Here is a 20,586-nt window from a genome sequence, read left to right as displayed (position 1 = left end):
TTCCTTTAACCTATTAATATGGGGCTAAACAGAATCTGTGGATATTTGTGCGTAGATTTCTGTGTGCGCAGATTCCGTGTGGGCTTTTACCTATCAAACAGAATCTCTAACATTAAGCACTAATTTTCTTTAACCACGCACCTTCACATTGGACATGCTCATATGACTATGTGACTTCAAGCGAGAGGTCAGTAGAGAAAAAAGGAAAGACAGCAGGATGGATGATGTCAGCGTGTGCCGCTGCCTCTGGCCATCAGAATGTGTTGAATGCTTGTTGGGCTGATCCCAGATCAGATGGTTTGCTGTCAACTTAATCCTCTGTAAATATTACTGTGGCAAGGCTAAGAGAGAGCGAGAAAGAGAGAGAGTGTGTGACTCAATATGTCTGAGTACACATGGAAGCAAAGCGTGGACAGAGATATGAGATATGAGACAAAACATATGGTTTGAGGCGACATCGGGCATGAGTCATGTTTCATATTTTAAATGAGGTTATTTGTGGAGTTCTGCAGTGTTGTATAAGTTACTGCAAATAAGTAAAAAGTTATTTAATAATTATATAATTAAAACTGTATTTGATTATTTTAATAACTATATATGTTAAAATTATTTTGGGGTGGCACGGTGGCTCAGTCGTTAGTACATTTCAGTGTGGAGTTTGCATGTTCTCTCTGTGTTTCCATGGGTTTCCCAGTACTGGGTTGCAGCTGGAAGGTCATGTGGTCATATGCTGGAAAAGTTGGTGGTTCATTCCATGGTGGCGACCTTTTAAATAGAGACTAAACCAAAGGAAAATAAATGAATGAATGAAAATTTACTAAATTACTCAATAAGGATTTTAATTACTTTACACAATACAACTTAAAATCCTAATAAATCTCAATGCATAGACAATGAAAAATAAACCTTGAATTCTTTACATTTGAAGCGAACGTGGCATTTTAGCTTTATTATAAATGTTCATTTTTAAGCTTATAATAGCAAACATAACATTAATTAACAAACAGAATTGCTCCATTAAACTTAAGTTAAACAAAGTATTAATCAAAACATGAACCATTTTAAAACAATAAACCCATATTTATTTAAATATTATATCTTGTCATTAAGATACTTTTTTGTTTTTGAGAGCGAAAGATGGTAATGGTCTAATCCGATTCAGTGATCTATGCCAAGCTAAGCTAAAAGTTAAAGCTTCTGGAGATCGACTGAATGGATTTTAAAAAATGATTAAACTTAATTGTTAACTCTCGTGGAGCTTATTTCCAAAAAGACAAAATGTGCAGTATTCCTTAAAGCTGTTTATTAAAATTTCTAATATAAATATGTTTTCAGAAAGGTGCTAATTTTGAAAGCAAGGCTGACATTTTTACAGTATAATTTCATGTTCAAGGTCATGAAGCTATGATTTATAAGACAATTCATAAAAATAAAAATGTAATGCCCTGTTCAGTTATCAAATTTTAAAAAGTCATTTTCCTCTACAGAAACATCTTATTAAAAATTGGTAACTTTATTTTAGGAATCTATTCTCCTAAATAAAAAAACTAAAAAGTAAATAAAAAAGTAAATAAATCACAACTACTACCTTACTAACTAATAATATGCAGCAAATTAGGTGTGTTTTTTTTTTTAGACAAAAGTCTTAGTTAATAGTTTGTTAATAGCGAAAATTGTAAGTGCAACAATAAACAAAGACAATAGAGACAATATTAGATAGAGTAATTAACAGGCAAATAGCAAAAGGATGGTGTCATAATAGTAGATTTATCCAACAGTTTATTTATTTGATAAAATTAGTTTAACAATATGCATTTTATATATATAAACAAGAGAAGAAAGGGAGTTTAGAAATAAGAAAAACTGTTAGTCTAAAATACAATTACATTTCAGAATGCAATGATTACTGCATATTTTTTTTAATGTTAAAAAGTACATTTTCTATCGCTTATTCAAATTCTTAACTTATAATGTATCACATTTAAGATGCCCTTAAAAAATACAGTAAAATAAACCCATCTAGTGCATGCATCCTTCTTGCCTGACTGAGCGCTGATGTTTTCCAAATCTCCAGATGAGCAGCCGGAAATATATCCAGGGACGCCCACTGCACCTTCTCACCCTCTCCCGGATGGCATGAGATTAAAGGAAGAGGGTCAGACAGATTGTTGAGGTTACATCTCAGATAAGATCAGAAATGTGTTCACTGTCAAAGCGCTTTAAATTGCATATATTTTTTTCCAAGCTGTTCCTTCTTTTCCTCCACTAAGCCTTGAGTGAATGCTCAGATCCCTGTATGCCTCTGAAGTAAGAGGAAAGCAAAGCTCTTTTTTTGTCAACATCCAAAAAGGTAAACAAGGAAAGGAGAGATATCAAGCAGGAGAGATCAAACATTCGATTGGAGAGAACACACCCTACCAGTCACCAGAAGCTGTGCGTGTCAAAAGACGAGACAGGGGTGTTTATAAGGACATTAAATGCCATGTCCTTTTGCATATGGATGCAGATGCATATGGGTGTACGGAGTTGCTTTGAGTTTTTACCTAGGATGAAAGAGCCATTGTAATTCACTTTGTCAAATGTTGCTAAAGTGAGATCTTTGATTCTTTTAGTGAACCCATTTTCTGTTTTTGTTTCCGTGTATTTGTTCTTTTGAACAAATGAGATTAAAGGGATAGTTTACCAAGAAAATGTAATCTTTCTCACTATTTACTTAAGTACCCTCAATTGGTTCCAATCCTTCAATATGTTCTTGCTTCTGTTTAACACAATGGAAGATATTCTAAAGAAAGCTGACATTCCTAGTAGGAAAAACAAATGGAAGTCAATGGTTACAGGTTTGCAGCATTCTTCAAAATATCTTCTTTTGTGTTCAACAAACTAAAGGTTTGAAACAAGTAAAGGGCTTTTAGATGATGTCTTGTCACGATTATAAATGGTTCAATCTTATGAACACCACCTTCAAGTAAAGTGTTAGCCTATTTGCCTGCCATGCATTATACAGCATTTCTAGACTTTTTCACAATGTTACTGGGGATTGTTTTGACAATGGTGTCATTTGACATAAAAAGAAACACATTTAAAGTGTACAGTTTCTTTTTATATACTTTAGATGCCTAGAACAGATCTGTGTTTGTGCTACAATGTTTGAATTGTGTGTTTTAGGTGAGCAACCTTATATTAAGCCACCAGTCAATCATTGTTAGTCGGTTGTGAAGTAAATTTATGGTATGCATTCGCACATATGGCTTTGTTGAATATATAGTTACATTTTCAATTCAATTATTCTTTATTTATATAGCTCTTTTACAATGTAGATTGTGACAAAGCAGCTTAACGCTAGATGTCCATCGTGGAGAAACTTTTAGTGTAGCATCCTTGTGATGTCCCTATCAGGTTTTTTGCCCTTGAGTCTGATTCCAAGACATTTGATTTTGAGTATCTACCGAAAACGAAACTCGATCCGAAACTTCTATAATAAAAAAATGAATAAAGATCTTATTTTTTCCTTATTTTTTCTGCACTTCTGTGGGGTAGCTTGAACAATCAAGTAATAAATAACAAAAATTCTTCACAATTGGACTTTAGTGCAACAGTAAAAATAAAATAATCTAATATAAAATTCCCATTTTGCCAATCCCAAGTTTGCATATCTCACAGTCACATTTAACCTATAGCATCTCTGCAACAAAGTGATGTCATGCCACACATGTTGCTGTTTTTGTGTCAGGGCAAGAAAGAAGTCTGTGGCGCGGCAGAAATATGAACAGTGTCCTGAGTCGTGGCTGGGCACCGCAGACAGCTGCCGACCTACGGCGCTGGTGTGTGTACCCTGATAGGAGCCTATGTTTAGAATTCTGAAATGCTAAGCATCGCTGAGCAACATTTCTAATGTCCCCTTAACTCTGTGCCACGATGTAACTATAGATGTGCTAAAAAATAGTGAGAATAGTGAGAGTCCTGATCGTTAAGTAATGTTTCGATTCCGAAACCACGTAATCCGGACCGATTTCCAATCACGTGATTGGATCTGGATATCCCTATAGCATACCTTCACTGAGTTGTTAGAAATACATATGCACTAACATCATTGTGCTGCAATCACTTTTGAAACCAATTTATTAAAGCAAAAAGATCTGAAAAAAACACTTTGACATCCTATCATTATTTGTGAATGACTGAATTAATAAAGAATGAGGCAAATTAAAAGTTAGCTCTGTTGAACTGAAACTGCGTAATAAAGAGGATTTGACAGCTTTTGATTGACCCCTTTATTGATTTGCGATTCATAATAGTTTACAATAAACCAGTTCTTAAATTCAATACCCAGACTTAGTTCTGCCTTGCTTTGAAGTTGGTTGTGTGCTCAAGTTAGCGGCACTGTAAATATTAACATTATAGATGCTTTCTCCATGAGTTGTATTTGCTTGGACAGTATGTAGGAGTTTGATGACTAAATAAGCGGGCCAAAAGACACAATCATTCCCTCATGCCTCAAATGTGTTTGCTTCGTAAGCATCTTTCGAGATCCACCGAATAACCCACTGAGGGGATTCCATCGCCCATTTCCAGAGTCCCCTCAGGCTATCAGTCGTAGTAAAGGATGACTGAAAAAGCCACAAATCTATGTGAATTATTAATATCAGTGCATCTGTTATATGGCAGATTCTCAACTGTGGTTTTAAACGCGCAGAGTTAACAAATAGACAGTGACGTATCACAGTAATGTTTTTCTTCCTCGCTCACGTCTTCATTTCCTCTCCGGCATTAATAATACCAGTGTGTCGATACGCCTCTTGGAGGTGTAGCTAATAATGGATTTCTTGGGAGGGCAGGGCTGTTACCGTTTCACCGGGCTAGCAGGTCGATTTGCTGCTTCTAAAATCAATCTTGCGTGTCCACTATCAATCACCATGAAGCACAGAGCTCTCACGTCCTTGAACTTTTCTGATTTGTGGCTTCTTAGCAGTTGAAAGAGCTCAACACATTGTTAATCTTGTTTGTGTTTCCTGGCTCCATTGAAAACACAAAAACCACCGGTGTGCCTCAGGGGTCAATATTAGGCTCAATTCAATTGTAAATCTTTTACCCTTTCCTTTACCTGAATGCTCATTATTTATTTTCTCAAGCCTTTGATAAAAACAAAAAAACATCTTTACATCTATGCTTGGGTTTAGTTTGGGGAAAGTGCACTGAAAGCAAATTTCGTGTCTGAACGGTCCCAGCACCCTGTTTTTATTTCTAGCCGTGTCCAAGGTAATCCAGCCTCATACAAAGCATTAGAAGGACTTTGCCATTTCCTAATTGACTAATGGTCAGATTAGGAAGGACACAATGGCCCTTGCTGACACAACCACTCGCAGCGATAACAGATGGATTACGAATTGAAATAGGACAAGCAGAGCGGTAGTTCTGTGAAAACATTGCCTCAGCCGATTGGAATGAGATCAGTATCGCTTTGAATGACAGGTCTCTCAAGCTCTTTTCCAAAGTATAGTGAGTCTCTTTGCTGTCTACTGACTACACCGACAGCTACACTCTAAGGCAGCAGCTTAACTGAAATGGAACTTGTATGCGACTGGTTTAAAATACTATTTATAGGCAAGCAAGTCTGCATGGAGCACAAATCACAACCCTTATATGAAGTGCACAGGAGACCCAACTCAATTTCTTCAGTAGTGTATGACATTAACATGTTGCTACATGGTTCTCCAATAAGCATTAAATACACATGACTGTATTTTTTCCACTGCAATGCCATGCACTAAAACTAAAACGTTGAAATTATAAAAAGCACATATTCTATAATTCACATGGACTTACAGGGTTTCTTGAGTTTTAAATACTTCAGCTGACCCTCCTCCTACTTAGAATCTATTGTATTCTAAAGTTCCTATGGTGCGGCGTCAGGTTTATCACATGACCAACCAGCCACAATGATCTATGTATATATCGTTATATGAATATATATTTTTTCTTTTTGCCCTTTTCTGTAAATATTGACAAATGTTGTAATTATATTATGAAATTTTCTCAAATATGTAACAGAATATATATTTTGTCTTTTAAAGAGTTTAATAAAGATCGTAATATTTGTTATATGATGGGTAATGGGCACCGCCGTTGTTGCTAGAAGGGATACAGCTGCGATCGGAAGTTAACGAGAAATATTGATATTATTTAATAAATTATGCATTAATTGTATTTTATTAGCTAGATGTAATACAGCTGAGGACACTCACGTCAAAATAATCTAATAAAATTGTTTTTTTTTTTTTGGATTATGCTATATTGACGTGAATACTGTAACTCATCTAGACTTCACTCTCTATTTACATTTACATTTAGTCATTTAGCAGATGCTTTTATCCAAAGCGACTTACAAATGAGGACAAGGCAGCAATTTACACAACTATAAGAGCAACAATAATAAGTGCTGTAGGCAAGTTTCAGGTATGTAAATAAAGTGTAAGAAGCAAAACATTAGCAATTTTTTATTTATTTATTTATTTATTATTTTTTTTTTTTTTTGTAGTAGTTAGTGGTGGAGCCAGAAAGGCAATTGCAGATAAGTAAGAAAAGCAGATTAGTTATTGCAGCGTGGACCTACAATTTTAGGTAAGCAACTATTTATCTGGAAGAGGAATAGAGAAAATTTTCTAGTAACAGTGTTTCTTATGTGAACAAAGCACATCATCCAGTTATATTGATTTTTTATTTTTTTTTTGCCATCTCCATAGACATCCATGTTTATTTTACAAACCTTAAATGGTATATTTTGCTTGTGATTATGTGTATTTAAATGTCTGAAAGCTAAAATAAAAGTTTAAAAGCACCTATGTGTCTCAGCATGCGCCTTCAGATTTAAATTTTAGCAGTTGATGACATATGCTCTAAACGTTCTGGTGTGATTGTATGCTTCAGGGACTGGCCAAGGCTGTTCACACCAGTCTGATCATACACGGGAATGGGTTAAGCATGGGTTTGAATAAAATTATAATATTTGCAGAACTATTTTACAGTAAGATTCCATTAGTTAATGTTGGTTAATGCATTTACTAACATGAACAAACAATAAACAATACATGTATCACAGTATTTAATAATCTTTGTTAACATTAGTTGATGAAAATAAAGCCATTCATTGTTACTTCACAGTGCATTCATTTATTAATTTTAGGAATCCATTAATGAATGTTAAACTTAGATTAATAAATGGTGTACAAGTATTGCTCATTATTTTTCAAATCAGTAAAGTGTGACCATATTTGTTTTATTCTGTAAAGGTCTGAGGATATTTCCGAATTTTAAACTAATCTATTGTCATTTAGAGTTTTTTATTATTTTTTTATTTATTAACTTAAAACGTTGAAAAATTCAAAAATTTGAGTAAATGTTTTATTGTTTCATTGAACATTCTTTACACAATGCATTTGTAAAAGAGATGTTTTGTATCTTGTTTTAAAGTTGTTTGTTTGTGTCTTTCAGAATCTTTTTCATAAATTCTAACTGAGCTCACACCTTTAAAAGCTAGTGTATTATTCATTCATTCATTCATTTTCTTGTCGGCTTAGTCCCTTTATTAATCCTTTTTGTATTTTTTTCTTTCCTAGTTTAATAATGGAATGTAATAAAAGTCTATGAAGTAATGTTTTTATAAATTATTTTTAAAAGAATTGACCTTGTTTTGTTGGTTTGGATATATTTGAGAAAACAAGAACAAACAAGTATTTATTAATCATCTTACAAAGCAGCATTTTAACGCTGCCTACCTTTTTGGATAAATGTTAACATTGGAATCATGCCTATGATGACTCTTTCTCCCATGCCTCCTCCTTAGTTTCCCTCTCTTTCATTGCTTCCCCATCTCAATCGCTAGCTCCTCCACTTCCTCAGACCACCAAAGCCCAATCAGCAATCATTGTACCACCCATATCTCACAATCTTACCAAAATAATACAGCTTGTCCTCTGTAAATGGGTTGGTGGTTGCAGATTGCAATTGCCAGTTCCTTTTGCAAGGCATTAATAACAAGCTGTAATTTCCCCAGATGAATCACAGCGCAATGTTGTCATATTGTCTCATAAACAGGAGGCAAAAGAAGTAGGTCACCATCTTTCCTCATCACCAAACCACTTTCTCTGTCAGGGATTTACTTGCAGTAGCGCTTTCATGCACAGGCGGGCCTGGAATGGAAGCGGGAAGGGTGATTTCCCCTAATGTTTTCAGATGACCACTGTACTTTTTTGTATTTTCTTGCTTTGTTAAAGCCTAGTCTCAGATACAATCGGGTGGCATGAGTTTCCTTCGCAGGGTGGCAGGGCTCACCCTCATAGATAGGGGGAGGAGCTCAGGGTAGAGCCGCTGCTCCTCCACAACAAGAGAAGTCAGCTGAGGTGGCTCGGGCATCTGTTTAGGATGCCCTTGGACGCCTACCTAGGGAGGTTTTTCATACATTTTCCACTAGGAGGAGGCCTCTGGGAAGACCGAGGACAAGCTGAAGGGGCTTTGTCTCTCAGCTGGCCTGGGAACGCCTTGGGATCTTCCTGAAGGAGCTGTAAGTGTCTGGAGAAAGGGAAGTCTGGGCTCTCTCCTAAGACTTCTGCCCCTGAGACCCGGCCCCGGAAAAGCAGATGAAAATAAATGAATGAACATTTTTAAATTATGTAAATTTTTTCACAGAATTTTCATGTTTTTCTCTGGCCTAAGAATCTTTAAAACATATAAATTGTAAGTTCATTACTTGTAGCCACTTATTACACAAAATGTTAAAATGAGACACAAAACTGAGTAATAGTAGATTATTTCTTCTTTAAATAAATGTAAATCTGACAGAAACAGAAAAAGCTGAATTAAGCTAATGGAGCATACACTGACCTAAATATTATTCAGGCAGAAGATGGCACCAAACAGCCAAAAATGCAAAGTTGCCAGAAACCAAAATGGCTGAATGGAGCTGATGGCGCATACACTAACCTACATATTATCCAGTCACAAGACAGTCATAACAGTCATAAACAGTGGCAAGACCTACAATATGGATAAGGATATATTTATATGGGTATAAATATATTCACTCACCGTCGAGATGATTTGAAGTGCTCAGATGAGCCTGTGTTATTAGATTCATATCTCGGAAAGTTGCGACCGGACCAATTAGAATCAAGTATTCCAGAAACATGTATAAGTTGCAGCACTCACTAATTAAAGTCAGCACTCACTTCTGGGGATTTGCACCTATATAACTTTAATTAGTAACAGTTCTTGACCCCAATGAGCTACAAACAAAAAAATAGGTATCATTGGAAGGTAGACACTTTAAGCTTTACTCTTCATCATCTAGAGTTTATAATGCTCAAAACAAAAAAAGTTATAGATGCTTAAGAATTTATTATTTTAAAAAAAAGATTTTATTATTTCATAAATAAATATGTGAAGTTAGTCCGATTATAGCGATATTGAAAAGTAATAGGTCAAAGGCAAACTTTGCATAGGAACTATCAATATGTACATTTACATTAAATAGTTTTAAATGACTTGCATTTGAGTTTGGTATAAAATTGTTTCGGTGAGTGCCCACCATCTTTTCTCATCACCAGCCACTTTTTCTGTCAGTCATTTACAGTGTCGCTTTCATGCAAAGGCGGGCAGGAAAGAAATGGGAGCTGTAAGGGTGATTTTCCTTAATGTTTTCGGATGGCCACAGTATGTGCCATGACATTGAGGAGCAGGACAAGAGTTGCCTGAAGTCTTTCACATCACAGCGGCTGGTCCTTAGATCAAGAAGACGGCAATCTTGTACAGTATCTCTCAGCAAGACCAGACAGAGAGCCTTAAGAATCAGGGAAACGAGACAGAGTCCATATTGCAGGCTTTAGAAATTGTCCGTAGGCATTTTTTGGGGTTCGGTTAGTTCTCCGTCCTGACCTCGGCTCGCTTGCCAAAATGATTCATTGCATCCAGCCAAAGCACGGAAGCATGTAACAGAAAGCTGCACAAACCAGATGCTGCATCAACTCTCCTGAAGAACAAGCATAATGACTGTACAAGCTTTTCACATGGCTCGGTGCCTACTAACACAGTAACGGTAATCCTCTTGGATCAGAGCAAGATAATCGCATGCACAAGTCAACAGAGGAAACTCCAGAAGTGATGGATTTCCAGCTAAGCATCTCATATCTTTACTCGAATGGAAACACGACATGCTCATACAGTATGCATTCCTGCACATGTTCCTCGGAATTAAGCATTCTGTTTGTGGCTCTACAATGATTTCAACCTAGTTCCATTTTTATGTTGATAAACTACGTCTTGACAGAAAAGCTGTGGCCTAGTAGCAAGCTCACGTTATCTGTCACGTTATGCGGTTGTTGTGCTCATAAATGTTCTAAGCTTGTGCTCAGGCAGAAGTTCAAGTCTCTTTTATTTTTGCCACTTTCATTTAGTTTTTCATTTTTCGAATGGTGGAAATGATTGTCTATGGAAAGTAATGGCTATACATTTGAAGTCAAGCTCCTCTGTGAAATTTCTTTTTTCTTTTTCAAATATTTCCTAAATGATGTTTAGAGCAACAGAGCAAGGAAAATTTCACAGTAATTCCTATAATATTTTTTTTTTCTTCTGGAGAAAGTCTTATTTTGATTTCAACTACAATAAAAGCAGTTTTAAATTTTTAACCATTTTAGTGTCAATATCATTAGCCTCCTTTAAGCAATTTTTTTTCAAAGGTCTACAAAACAAACCATCATTATACAATCATTTGCTTAATTATCCTAACTTGCCTAGTTAACCTAATTAACCAAGTTAAGCCTTTAAGTTGCAGTTTAAGCTGAATAATAGTATTTTGAAAAGAAAAGAAGATAGAAATAAGATAAAAGAAATCAGTTATTAGAAATTAGTTATTAAAACTGTTATGTTTAGAAATGGGCATATTAGGCATGGGCTAATGGTATAAGATTCTAATAATTTGATAACTTTGGATAATCTTACGGTTTCAGGGTATTGTGATTATTGTACAATATATGTTCTTTTTAAATGTCTAGGTAAAAAAACTACTTTTTTCCTCATTAAGCACAACATATTTTATTTTAAAAATCATTTAAATTATTTTGCTCACTAAACATGTCAGGCTTGATAATATCTTTCTTTTCTTTGGCTATAAAGTAAAGCCACTGCATTGTACAGGTCCAGCATGCTTGTATCTTGGTGTATAAGCTGTTTATTTTTTTAATGTTTCCTGAATCATGGGCTGATCAGTAGCTTTTGATGTGGAGAGGGTCCTTAAAAATCTTCATACATATACCTTGAAATGGTATGACAGAATATTTTTGCGGTTTTAAAACCTTGACATTTCCAAACCACGATAAACCTTTTTACTGCTTATCGTTCTATGCTTAGTGTATATATAACATTAGATTTAATCAACAAACTTTCCAAATGTAGTAATGTAAGTAACATGTAAATTGACTTTAAATATAACATTTTTCTGTTATTGTCTAAAAGTTGTTTCCCCAAACTGGATGTTTCAAAAAGATTTAGGTAAAAAATATATTTTAATAATAATAAATTAAGAGCTGTAATTGATCATCAGAAAGCAACTTGTTTAAAGGGAATTATTGCACACTGACTAATTTCATTGGACACTGCAATAAGTTTATTAAAATGAGCACACTGACAACATATGCAAAATGGGGTAAGTAGGAAAATCTTATCTAAATATTCTCAAAAATACAATATTATCTAGCCTCTAGAAATGATAATGGATCTTAAATGCACACAATTAATCAGGTTTTACTTTTCTTTAGATTTGTTTCTTGCAAGGCAAGCTTTTGCTGCAGTGTATTAATCATTCACTGCAAGACTTTTGGGGAAGCAATAGTTGTTTTTTGGAGAATATAATATAAAAACCCAGGGAATGGGCTATCATGTCCATGCGTTTGAAAACAAGACCTTCTAGCCTGTATGAAGCACATACAGTTCTCGTTACATGCCTTATGAGGCTGCAAATCCATGCCAAGACAGAGCCCACGCGTCATGTTTTCAAAGAAACACCGAGCCCAAATCCTTCACGCCTCTCTTCATTTTTTTCTACCTTGCTTCAGCAAATGTGCAAAGACACTATTTCCAGATAGTATTTTCTTTCCCCCCACTTCTTCTCAGCAGGAGATATGGAAGGTACACTTTGTACACGGCAAGATGGTGCCACTTCCAAGTGGACGATACCGAGGACAAATAACTAGCCATCTTCTGCACTGAGAAATGGTGCGCCTTTTTGTGGATTGCTGCAGCCTGGGATTGTTCAACTGGAAAGAACTCCTATTTTGCTTTTTGCCTTACTCTAGAGGTTTGTAAACTGAAAAGCACTCCCCGACTTAGGATGAAATAGATGTAAATTGGTTAAAAGCTTGATTAAGGGAAACACTCTAGAGATGAGCTCAGTAAAATATACAACTATAAAAAAAACCTGGGATTTTGAATAGTTTTTTACTAAGTATTATTCTATAATATGTGTTCTAACTTGTTATAGCTAGCAAATTAAAACTACCCAGTGGACTGAACTCTATGGAGCATTACAAGACAATTTACATATTAATTGGGTGGCGAAAGAAGATGCTACTGAGATCAGAAGTGTTTACCTAGACATACTGGATTTGTATGTTTCCAGACTCATAGCATATTCATTAAGGGCTTAGAATGTGCTATTTTATTGTAGCATACTATACACTTCTAGGAGTATTTTAGCTTTGACATCAACCAGCAGCACGAGTTCACAAAAATGAGCTGAGAATTCAGTGAAGAAACACCTAAGACTGGTGCTAAATTAATAATATTAACCTGTAAGCGATTCATCTGTGCTCCTGTGAGAATGAACTGTCATTGTGTTAAAAAAAAAAAAGCCCTCTGGATTGAAAAGCTTATTAAAGTTGTCCAGCATCACAAGGTCTACTTTGAGATGAGCATAGACATGCTCAGAAAAATAATGATACAAACGCTGTCATCGGAAATCTGTCTTAAAATCAACTTATATGAACCTTTTATGCTAAAAAAAAAGGATAAACATGCAAATAAGAAAGAAAATTAGGGGTCTTTTGTAGTATTTGATGCATTTTGGACATCACAGTGCTTAAATAGTGATTAAATAATTCAATAAAAATAAATGTATTTTCTCAACCTAAGGTGTGGATGAAATTATAAGACAAAATCAAAGATATATCTTTCTAGGGCTGCACGATATATATATATAAATATAAATAAATATTTAGCTCTATTTGAAAACCTTTAATTAATTTAGATCAACTGGCATGATCAACTTTTAGTCTATCAAGTCTGTCTATCTATCTATCTATCTATCTATCTATCTATCTATCTATCTATCTATCTATCTATCTATCTATCTATCTATCATTCTATCTATCTGTCTGTCTGTCTGTCTGTCTGTCTGTCTGTCTGTCTGTCTGTCTGTCTGTCTGTCTGTCTGTCTGTCTGTCTGTCTGTCTGTCTGTCTGTCTGTCTGTGTCGGTCTGTCTGTCTGTCTGTCTGTCCACAGCTCCACACTTTGCTGATAAAGCGTTAGCAAACACTTGAGCAACAAAAACACTACTACATACTTCATTGTTGTGTGTGGTTCTTTCCACTTGCTTTTAATCTACTTTCCCCTAAAAGCCTACTACTGTATGTATGCGTATGTTTCAAAGACTTTCAATTTTGGTTGTATTTTCAACAAATGTGTCTGTTTTCAGTCTCAAAAAATGACATTGTCATCTAAAAAAAAAACAAACAAAATGTATAAAAAGTTTCTGTTTTTTGACTGAAAACTTTGTAAAACAGCCACTCATTGTTAGACTAGCATTTTTATTTAGCCTTTACTGCATTCCACAACTTTTCCATTCAAAATGGACCAAGTATTAGTGAACACCTTCTTTGCTTTATGAATGATAACCAACAACGTCTGCGATTCTTTGGAAAGCCGGCGAGAAGAGTTATCCTTTCTGCTAGCGTTCTTGTTCCAGTTTGTATCAGATCAAGATAAACAGATTGATGCGCGTCTCATCAACAAAAGCCTTTCTGCCAAACTAGAAGAAATCACTGGCGTGAGGATCGATCCATCTTCCAGCAATTTGCTTTTCTCATTTAAAATATGATTTATCAACAAATTGAGCTTTAAGGCCACGTTGGCAAGCGATTTAATGCTCGTAGTGGATTCATTTTCTTTTCATTATGCTATTACACGCTCGGGTAGTCGGAGCCATTGTGAGATCTTCCCATTTTTTTCTTCCTCCTGTCAGACCTCGACGGCTCATAGACACGGGTCACGAAAGCTGGAAACATCCCATTTGCCCCCCATTTCCAGTGACCAGTCATTAGCATGTCCAGCATGACTCTGAATGATAGGCTATCGTTGTGGAGAGACGCCTGGCTCTAGGGCTTGTTGTCATTGTGTAGCTATTGACTGATAGATGATGAGAGATGATGTGAGCTTCAAACACCGCTGACAGCTTGATGACTGTGCCAGGCTCCGGCTGATGTCGTCGTCTCAGTGGAGCGCCAATCTCTGCTGTCAGATGGGGTTTTTAAACTGCTTTGGTTGAATTTTGATTGCCCCGAACTGGCAGTTAGGAGGTCAGGTAATGGAGGAAAGTGTTTGTAAATGTCAGACTGTATTTGGACACTTAGTGGGAGCAGGACTTTTTCGTGGTGTTTGGTTTTAATGCTGTGTGTTATGTGGGTTAATAAGAAGGGATTGAGTAAAGCGATGTTATTAAAGTCAGTACAGTGAAAGAGTCAAAATGAATCATTTAATGATTATACAAGTATGGAAAACATTAAGAGATTCGTTCTCAGTTTTTCTGGGTTTACTGGATTTATAAGGTTGTGGTTTGAGTAATGTTTTATATGTTTTATTATGTTAGTCTGATGTCATTTCTGAAAATGTTTGAATAAAAATATTGTCATATATATATTTTTTTTTTATGTTGTTGTTGCTGTAAAGGAAATGTTGGGCACGTTTTCAATTTTCCACCAAATTATTCCACCAAATTATTATTATTATTTTGAAAAATTCTGAAGTTAAAACATTGTGTATTGTGCTAAAATAACATTGCTTTAGTGCATTTCTCACAGCACTATTTATATTTGCACAACAGTTAATGCATTTCTCAAAACAATTAGTACAAACTGCAAAACCTTCCTGATAACCTGCAAAATCGTGTCACTTGCACAAAATGGATAGCTCTTACCTCAAAAGCAATTATTCATGTCAGTGAAGTTTCAGTGTCATCAAGATGAAAAGTCCTGACACCATGCGAACGCGAGGAGAACATGCAAACTCCACAAAGAAATGCGACCTTCTTGCTGTGAGGCGACAGCACTACCTGCTGCACCACCGTGTCGCACTACTCAAACATGTCTCAGACTTTTTAAAATTACATTTGATCTTTTTCTTTAAAATATCAGGATAGAGACCATCATTTTTTTTTATATTATATTATATATTTTTATATATATTTTTATTTATATTATTATATGCCCCTGAAAAAAAATTGCATTGATCCTTATTTCCTATTATTTTCCTATGCAGGGTTATGAAAGTAAACTAAAATCATAAAACTAAAATGATTTTCGATAAGAGATAGACAGATAGATAGATAGACAGATAGATAGATAGATAGATAGATAGATAGATAGACAGACAGACAGACAGACAGACAGACAGACAGATAGATGTGTATATATAAGAAAACCGACTTCAACTGTAAACTAATTTATGAAAGCTACTTGATAATACAAACCACTCTGTTCAATTACCATTTTAATGTGTGTGTTTCTGTTTTTATTTTATTTATTTTTTTAAATAAACAGATCCACATAAATAAATGAGTTCATCATGTCACTGAGCATGCGGTCTCTCAGATGTTTAGCTCTGGTCATCCCGCAGTGAGCTTTAGAAACACCCGAGTGCTTTTCTCAACTCACAGCAATTAACACAATCTCCTGGCTGGCTAATTACAGCTCTGATATATCCACATTAACACCTCGCTTTAGCACATCAACCCCTTGCTACATGTGCATACTATTTAAACTGCTCCTTTTGTAATCTTAATTTTGTTTTTTGGAGATTGTAGTACAGTAAATTACTTTTTTTTAGCTGGTGTAGTTTGTTTAGCTGGTCCTCTAACCAAATCAACCATCAACCACATCAAAATTATTTATTTTATTTTGCATAGCGACTTGTGAAAGTAGATTTAAGATTTAACTAAATTTCAAGATTTAGCAAAATTTTGAAGAAGAAATTTTGCTTTTGTGGTTACATATGTGATACAGTAAATGTGTCTGAAAATTTATTTTTCATACTATGGATGTCAATGGCTACAGGTTACATGCTTTCTATAAAATAACGTATTTGTGTTTATAACCACTTAAGGGAGTAAAGTAAGTAAAAAGTAAGTAAATTTTCAATTTCCAGCCTGATCTCATGAGGAAACGTAACTTTTTTAACATTTTGTCAGTTTAGTGGCTAATTTGTATGAATTCGCATGAGTTCAGTCGTACGAAAATGTATAATTTTAAAAAGAAGGCATCCAACCCCTCCCCTAAACCCAACTGTCATTGGAGCATAAGCAAATCACATTAAAGAGAGATTGTACGAATTCATATAAATAAGTTACAAATTTATTTATTTATTCTTTTTTTTTTCTGTGATATATTACGATATGAACTAGATGAGTTGAATAAGATTCTGTAGGGGAGTGCATAAAATATAATTCAAGTTTATTTGTATAGCACTTGAGCACAATAAGTCTTGTATAATAAGCAAAATATTTATATTATTGAGCACAATATTTGTATAATAAACAATCTATAAGCTTAGATAAATTCAAAAACCAAAAATATGCAAATTAAATATACAGCATTTTATTTCTAAAGAGTCAAAATGTTTTCAGGCATACATTAATTGAATAATCAAATGTAAATTTATTTTGCATAGTCTTTGTTTTATAAACAATTAAATTACAGTAACTTATTCATTTTTCAAAGTTACAAATGGTACGTTTTTTAGCTTTTAAAACCCTCACACAATCTCAGGCCTCAAAAAACACTTGCAAAATGATCAATTGTAATCCATATTGCGCATACTTGCGATGTGACTATTGCGAATGATCACATTGCGATAACGATGCTAAACCGATATATTGTGCAGCCTTAGTGAGATTGTGTTAAAAACGCTGCGTAAAAAAAAACGTGCTGGATAAGTTGGCGGTTCATTCCGCTGTGGCGACCTCAGATTAATTAAGGGACTAAGCTGAAAAGAAAATGAATAAATTGAATGTTTATCGCATATCACATAATCACTAATCAATAAATCCTGCAGGGATAGACTTTTCATCGAGTTAATCTGAGTGTATTTTTTCAGGCTTGGATGTTTCAGTTTGTTTGGACGAGGTTGCATCATTATTTTCACCTTTAAACCTCAAAATCCCTTTTTTTCTCCCTTCCCTATTCTCTGTTGTTTTTCTATCATTGACAGATTGTCAGATAGCGTATACTGTGTGTAAGAATTAAGTGAACCTGTTAGCCAGGCACCTGTTCTGTTTGGCTCATGTTGAGCTTTGCTATAAAATCCTTTGTTTTGTTGGATGAGCTTTTCTAGCTGCTGATTAACACTAGAACCGCCACAGGGGTAAAATAACCCATGGTTGTTTTTCAAATGTACACAGCAGATTTTCAACTAATCTATCCAAATCATTAGGCTTTAATACATTTTGTTAATTATGTTATTTACAATTCCCTGTTGTTAAAATTGCTTAAATATAACTAGATTAGGTGCCATGGTGTCTCAGTGGTTAGCACTGCAGCTTCACAGCAAGAAGGTCACTGGTTCGAGTCCCGATTGTGTGGAGTTGGCATGTTCTGCACATGTTGTCGTGTCTCCTCGTGGTTGTGAGAATGAGTGTGTATAGGTGTTTCCCAATACGGGGTTGTGGCTGTAAAGGCATCTGCTGCGTAAAACTTATGCTGGAATAGTTGGCGGTTCATTCCGCTGTGGTGACCTTGACCTTATCTTGAAATAGAGACTAAGTCGAAGGTAAATGAATGAATGAATGAATGAATGAATGAATGAATGAATGAATGAATAAAAACAATTTAGTAATGTGGTTTTTAGACAAATATGTGAATATTGCATTTTTAACTTTGCAAATGTTCAGTACTTTTGTGAACAGATTTAAGATATGTATTTTACAAAGCGTGTTTTTCCTGAAAATCTAAACAAAATATTTTGTTAAATTTTAGTTTAAATTTCAAGTGAAAACAGAGAGCATTGAGTAAAATTTGTTATACCAAACATGATCACCAGTTGACACCAGTTTGGCGGTGTTTGATTTAAATTTTGCCTCCTAAAATGCATAATAAAAACTGAGAATCAAAATTTCATAATATGTAATACATGTTCAGACCATTGTTTTCTAAAGAAATATCTCTTTTTTTGGGGGAGTGATTTTACATGTGGATGTGGATTACATTTATCCTATCATTTCATTTTCTTTATTTTTATTGACTTTTTTACTATATATATATATATATATATATATATATATATATATATATATATATATATATATATATATATATATATATATATATATATATAAACACACAATAAACCTGGAACTCTAAAAGAACAGATTCAGGGGTTTGGAAGATTTTTGGCCATTTTAGTAAAGTGGATGTGGAATATGTATGGATCAAAATGTAATATGTAATTTGGTAGTCTTCAATCAAAATATGACCATTTGCTTTTTTATTTGAAGTGGTGGTCCTTCTCTGTAAAGATGCACAAAAAGAAAGCTCCGCCCCCCTACACAATATTCAGTTTTAATTGGGAGTACATCAACAAACTAAATTAAAAGTCTCAGTAACTTCCGGTTCACCCAGTCTTTAATGCACTGACCTCACAAAGTTTTAGCCATATCAACACGGCATTCATAAATTGTACCCGCTGGCAGTTTTTAAGTATACAAAGACCCCTGGCGGTTTCATTGTTAAGCCCATGGCTCAAAGCTAAAGCTCACTGACCTGAAATATCTCTCTCTTTTCTCTGCAGGTACAACCAGGCAGCCCAGAGAAGGAGAAGTTCCTGGAGTAGACTATAATTTTGTGACCGTTGAGCGTTTTGTGGAGTTAGAGAGAAGTGGAGCTTTGCTGGAAAGTGGAACTTATGAAGGTACGTCAACTGAGTTTCACAATCAGATTTCAAGTTATAGTTTTTGTCCCAATATCTCATTGCTGTGATTAGAGATTTGAGCAATCCCTAAACTAATTAACCACACCACCCAAGTATTAAACTTTGGTTTGGGACTACAGACGTTCCCCACAATGTAAGCTTAACCCTTTATAGGGTAGTCATTGAAAGACTCAATAGACCAAGTCTGGAGGGTTACTTTGGGTTGTTTCAAAACTTTTAAACCTTTATAACAAAACAAAACAAAAACCTGTCAGTAAATGTACCATATATGCTGCCCAACAAAAGCAAAGTACGGTATCTACGTAAACAATGGAACACATTTTGTAGTTACTGCTATTTTGACACTCTTTTTTTTTCTCTGATACAAGACAAAATTTAACCAGGAGACTTTGTCACAAGACAGAACAGATGTCACAAAGTCTATTTTAGCCTTTAAATCAATTACACCCAATTGTGTAGTTTCTGTCTTTTGCTTTTGTAGGGCAGTATTCTTGACCAAATAACATAAAGGGTTAAAAATTATATATAATTGTATATGTTGTATTACAGGCTCATTGTGAAAACATATCCCCATATACATTTCTGGAGAGCATGAATTATGAGGCCAGAGCTACATATGGCTGCATTTTGTCTTTAAAACGCACGTTACGATGCGGTATGACGCCACCGACACCTTCTATTTGTTTTCGTGCTATGGGCTGACCACTTATCTCCATACAGACAGCTGTACCGCTAGTCGCATACGTTGGCAGACTTAAGACGCAGAGATAAGTTGACCACGACAACGAGATTCGAGTCTGGCAACGAATGGCTCCAGAAAGCATGTAAAACTAAAAAAAGGGAAAAAAATAAACAAGTTAATAACAGGGTGACAATGTGGTAAGATCTGAAAATGTGGTAAAAATGAGGCGGCTGCGAGGGCATTTCTTTTTCTGAATTGTTTTTGAAAACACTTGATTGGGTTTAGGGAAGGTGGGAGGCGGGTTAGTCAGTACTTTTGAAAACACTATCGGTTGGGTTTAGGAAAGGCGACAGCCTTGACAGCGGCCTCCAGTAGATTTACGTGAGAACAGCAGGCAGGAATGGTAATTGCGAGAGAAATTTGAGATCTGAAAATGCATACACAGCAGCCTCTAGTAAATTTGTGAAAACAAAAACGGCCAAAAGCACCTCCTGGGATGTATTTCGCATTTTCCAGAAATGTATAAAGGTGTACATATCAATAATGAGCCTGGGTATATACCAATGAAATTGTATTATATTTTAGGATCTACAGTAATTATCACTGGCCTTCTAAATTTATTTGAGGCATGTTCAGGGTGTAATAAAAAAGGGATTGAAATATC

At 35.0% G+C, this 20,586-nt stretch overlaps 1 protein-coding gene across 50 annotated transcripts in view; it reads left to right on the top strand.

Moving 5' to 3' along the window:
• Window positions 1–20,586, top strand: part of magi2a (membrane associated guanylate kinase, WW and PDZ domain containing 2a) — a 328,630-nt gene that overhangs the window by 186,184 nt on the left and 121,860 nt on the right. For all 50 annotated transcript variants that reach the window (XM_073946372.1, XM_073946344.1, XM_073946347.1 and 47 more), the window contains exon 3: window positions 19,100–19,219. In XM_073946372.1, the coding sequence (XP_073802473.1) occupies window positions 19,100–19,219 (120 nt within the window). The remainder of the gene's footprint in view (window positions 1–19,099; window positions 19,220–20,586) is intronic.

This window comes from Danio rerio, chromosome 4, assembly GCF_049306965.1.
Source record: "Danio rerio strain Tuebingen ecotype United States chromosome 4, GRCz12tu, whole genome shotgun sequence".
In the NCBI taxonomy this organism is placed as follows: domain Eukaryota; kingdom Metazoa; phylum Chordata; class Actinopteri; order Cypriniformes; family Danionidae; genus Danio; species Danio rerio.
This window is presented reverse-complemented; position numbering and strand designations above follow the sequence as displayed.